The sequence below is a fragment of the Saprolegnia parasitica genome (assembly GCF_000151545.1).
Source record: "Saprolegnia parasitica CBS 223.65 unplaced genomic scaffold supercont2.417, whole genome shotgun sequence".
Lineage (NCBI taxonomy): Eukaryota > Oomycota > Saprolegniomycetes > Saprolegniales > Saprolegniaceae > Saprolegnia > Saprolegnia parasitica.
Genome location: NW_012156811.1, coordinates 7203 through 9127, shown reverse-complemented (window position 1 = coordinate 9127; position 1925 = coordinate 7203). Strand labels below are relative to the sequence as shown.

The 1925-nt window shown below is 57.4% G+C and overlaps 1 protein-coding gene across 1 annotated transcript; it reads right to left on the bottom strand.

The window, feature by feature from the left end:
• Positions 1 to 773: 773 nt before the first annotated feature.
• On the bottom strand, positions 774 to 1877 carry SPRG_16842 (hypothetical protein; the record flags this gene model as incomplete). Its single annotated transcript, XM_012356267.1, has 1 exon — positions 774 to 1877. One exon carries the CDS (start codon positions 1875 to 1877, stop codon positions 774 to 776), a length of 1104 nt encoding a protein of 367 aa, XP_012211657.1.
• Between the last annotated feature and the right edge of the window lie 48 nt (positions 1878 to 1925).

The window sequence follows — 1925 nt, the reverse complement described above, 5'->3', positions numbered from 1 at the left end:
TTGCACCGCGACCTCCAGTCGTTGACGCCGCCTCAGTCGCCGGCGTCTCTCAAGCTGCGTAGCTTTGCCGTCGATCGCGAAGCCTGGAAGAAAATTACGGAGCTTGTCGTCATGGGCCTCACCAAGCGCGCTCGGGTGACTACAGAAGAACAAGACGCACCCCGCGTCGCCGCCTGCGCACGACCCAGTGAGCGCATGACGAAGAAGGAAGAGCTTGCTAGTCTCTACATACAACGAAGATAACGCGAAGCACGTTCATATTTTGAAGGCCAAGGAGACCAAGGTAATACTACCTGCTCGAAGGCGAGCTAGTACGACGGACGTATGTGTTGAAAAGGGGCGGAACCCCGCGGTGAGGAAGGGGCCCGACTTACCCGAAGAGGATGAGGTAGATTAGTGGTTAATGGGCAAGTGAGGAGCCGACTGGCTCCGTTGGCTAGGCTATCGTTCTAGATATGACGGCTCTAGCTACCGGTACTGTTCTACTGTTCTACGCTGGAGAGACGCTGGCTAACACTATCTACGTGTCGAGACTATGCTTCAACAGTATAAGGAATGTCTTGCTGTTCGGTTCTTGCCGTCTTGACCTTGTCAGAAATATTTCCTTTTGGGATGATTCGTGCCCCCTTAATGCAGCATAGTCTGCTACCCACTCGGAGCCGAACAGGCCCAACAGCAATCCGGTACTGATCATCTCAAACGCTGCATCGCACGCGAGCAAACACTGTTTTGAAAACGAAGAAAATCGTCTACTAGAGTAAAGGACTAGGTATTTACGAGGGCGGGACGACCTTGTTGCGGCCCTCGAGCTTGGGGCAGACGCTGTCGTTGTTCTTCTTGATGAACGCTTCCAAGATGGCTTCGATGCGCGTCGCCTCGTTCGGGTCAACGATCCACTTGGCCTTGCCGCCCGCCTGGTCAAAGAGACCCTTCATGTACGTCGAGAGCGCGAGGTTGAGCTTGTCGTCGTCCTTGACGTCGCCCGTGCGCGACTTGCCGTCCCACTTGAGGCTCGTGATCGCGCCCGCAGCCGCGCCGCTGCACGTGAACGTCCACGTCATGCCGGCCATGTGGAAGTAGTGGCCGTTCTCGGCCAACATCCCGGGTTTGCACGAGTCGATCATCTTGAAGCTCATAAACTTCTTGAAGCTCGCGCCGTCCGTGCTGATGACGACGATCGAGTCACCGAACGGCGACCACGAGATGAGGTCGCCGAGCGAGAGGTCGGCCGCGGGCCAGAGCTTGTCGGTGCGGATACCACCGCCGTTCATGACCGCAGCATCGACCGTCGCCTTGGTGTAGTAGACCTGGAACGCGTCGGCGAAAAAGTTGCCGATCGGCGCTTCGCTGAACCGCACGAGGTTCTTGCGCAGGTCCGTTTCGGCGCAGAGCGAGCCGACCTTGCGCTTGAAGAGGCCACTGATCTTGTCGTCGTACGTCTTGATGATGGCCTCGAAATCGGGATCGACCGGCATGCCGCTCGTGATCTGGAGGTTCTTGTGGCTCATCTTGGTGAACGGCGTCGTCGCCTTGTTACTGGTGTCGCGGCCCGGGCCATAGTACTTGATGTCCGAGATCCAAATGCTGCGAAAGTTGAGGTCCGACTTGAGGTACGTCGTGCCAAAGTTGGACTGGAGCATCGCCGCGTGGTCGTGGCCGCCGTAGATCATATCGATGCCCTTGACCTGCTGCGAGAAGCGGTTGTCGTCGTCCAGAAACTGGTGCGTGAGCGCAATGACCATGTCGACCTTCTCGACCTCGCGGAGGTACTTGACAGCTTCCTTGGACGCCGCAAACGGGTCGGTCCAGTACATGCCCTTGGACGTATCCTGCATGTCGTACATGACGCCGAACGCACCGACCTTCATCTTGCCCATCGTCGCCGAGTTGAACTCCTTAGTCGCGTACTTTTGCGTGCCGCGGAG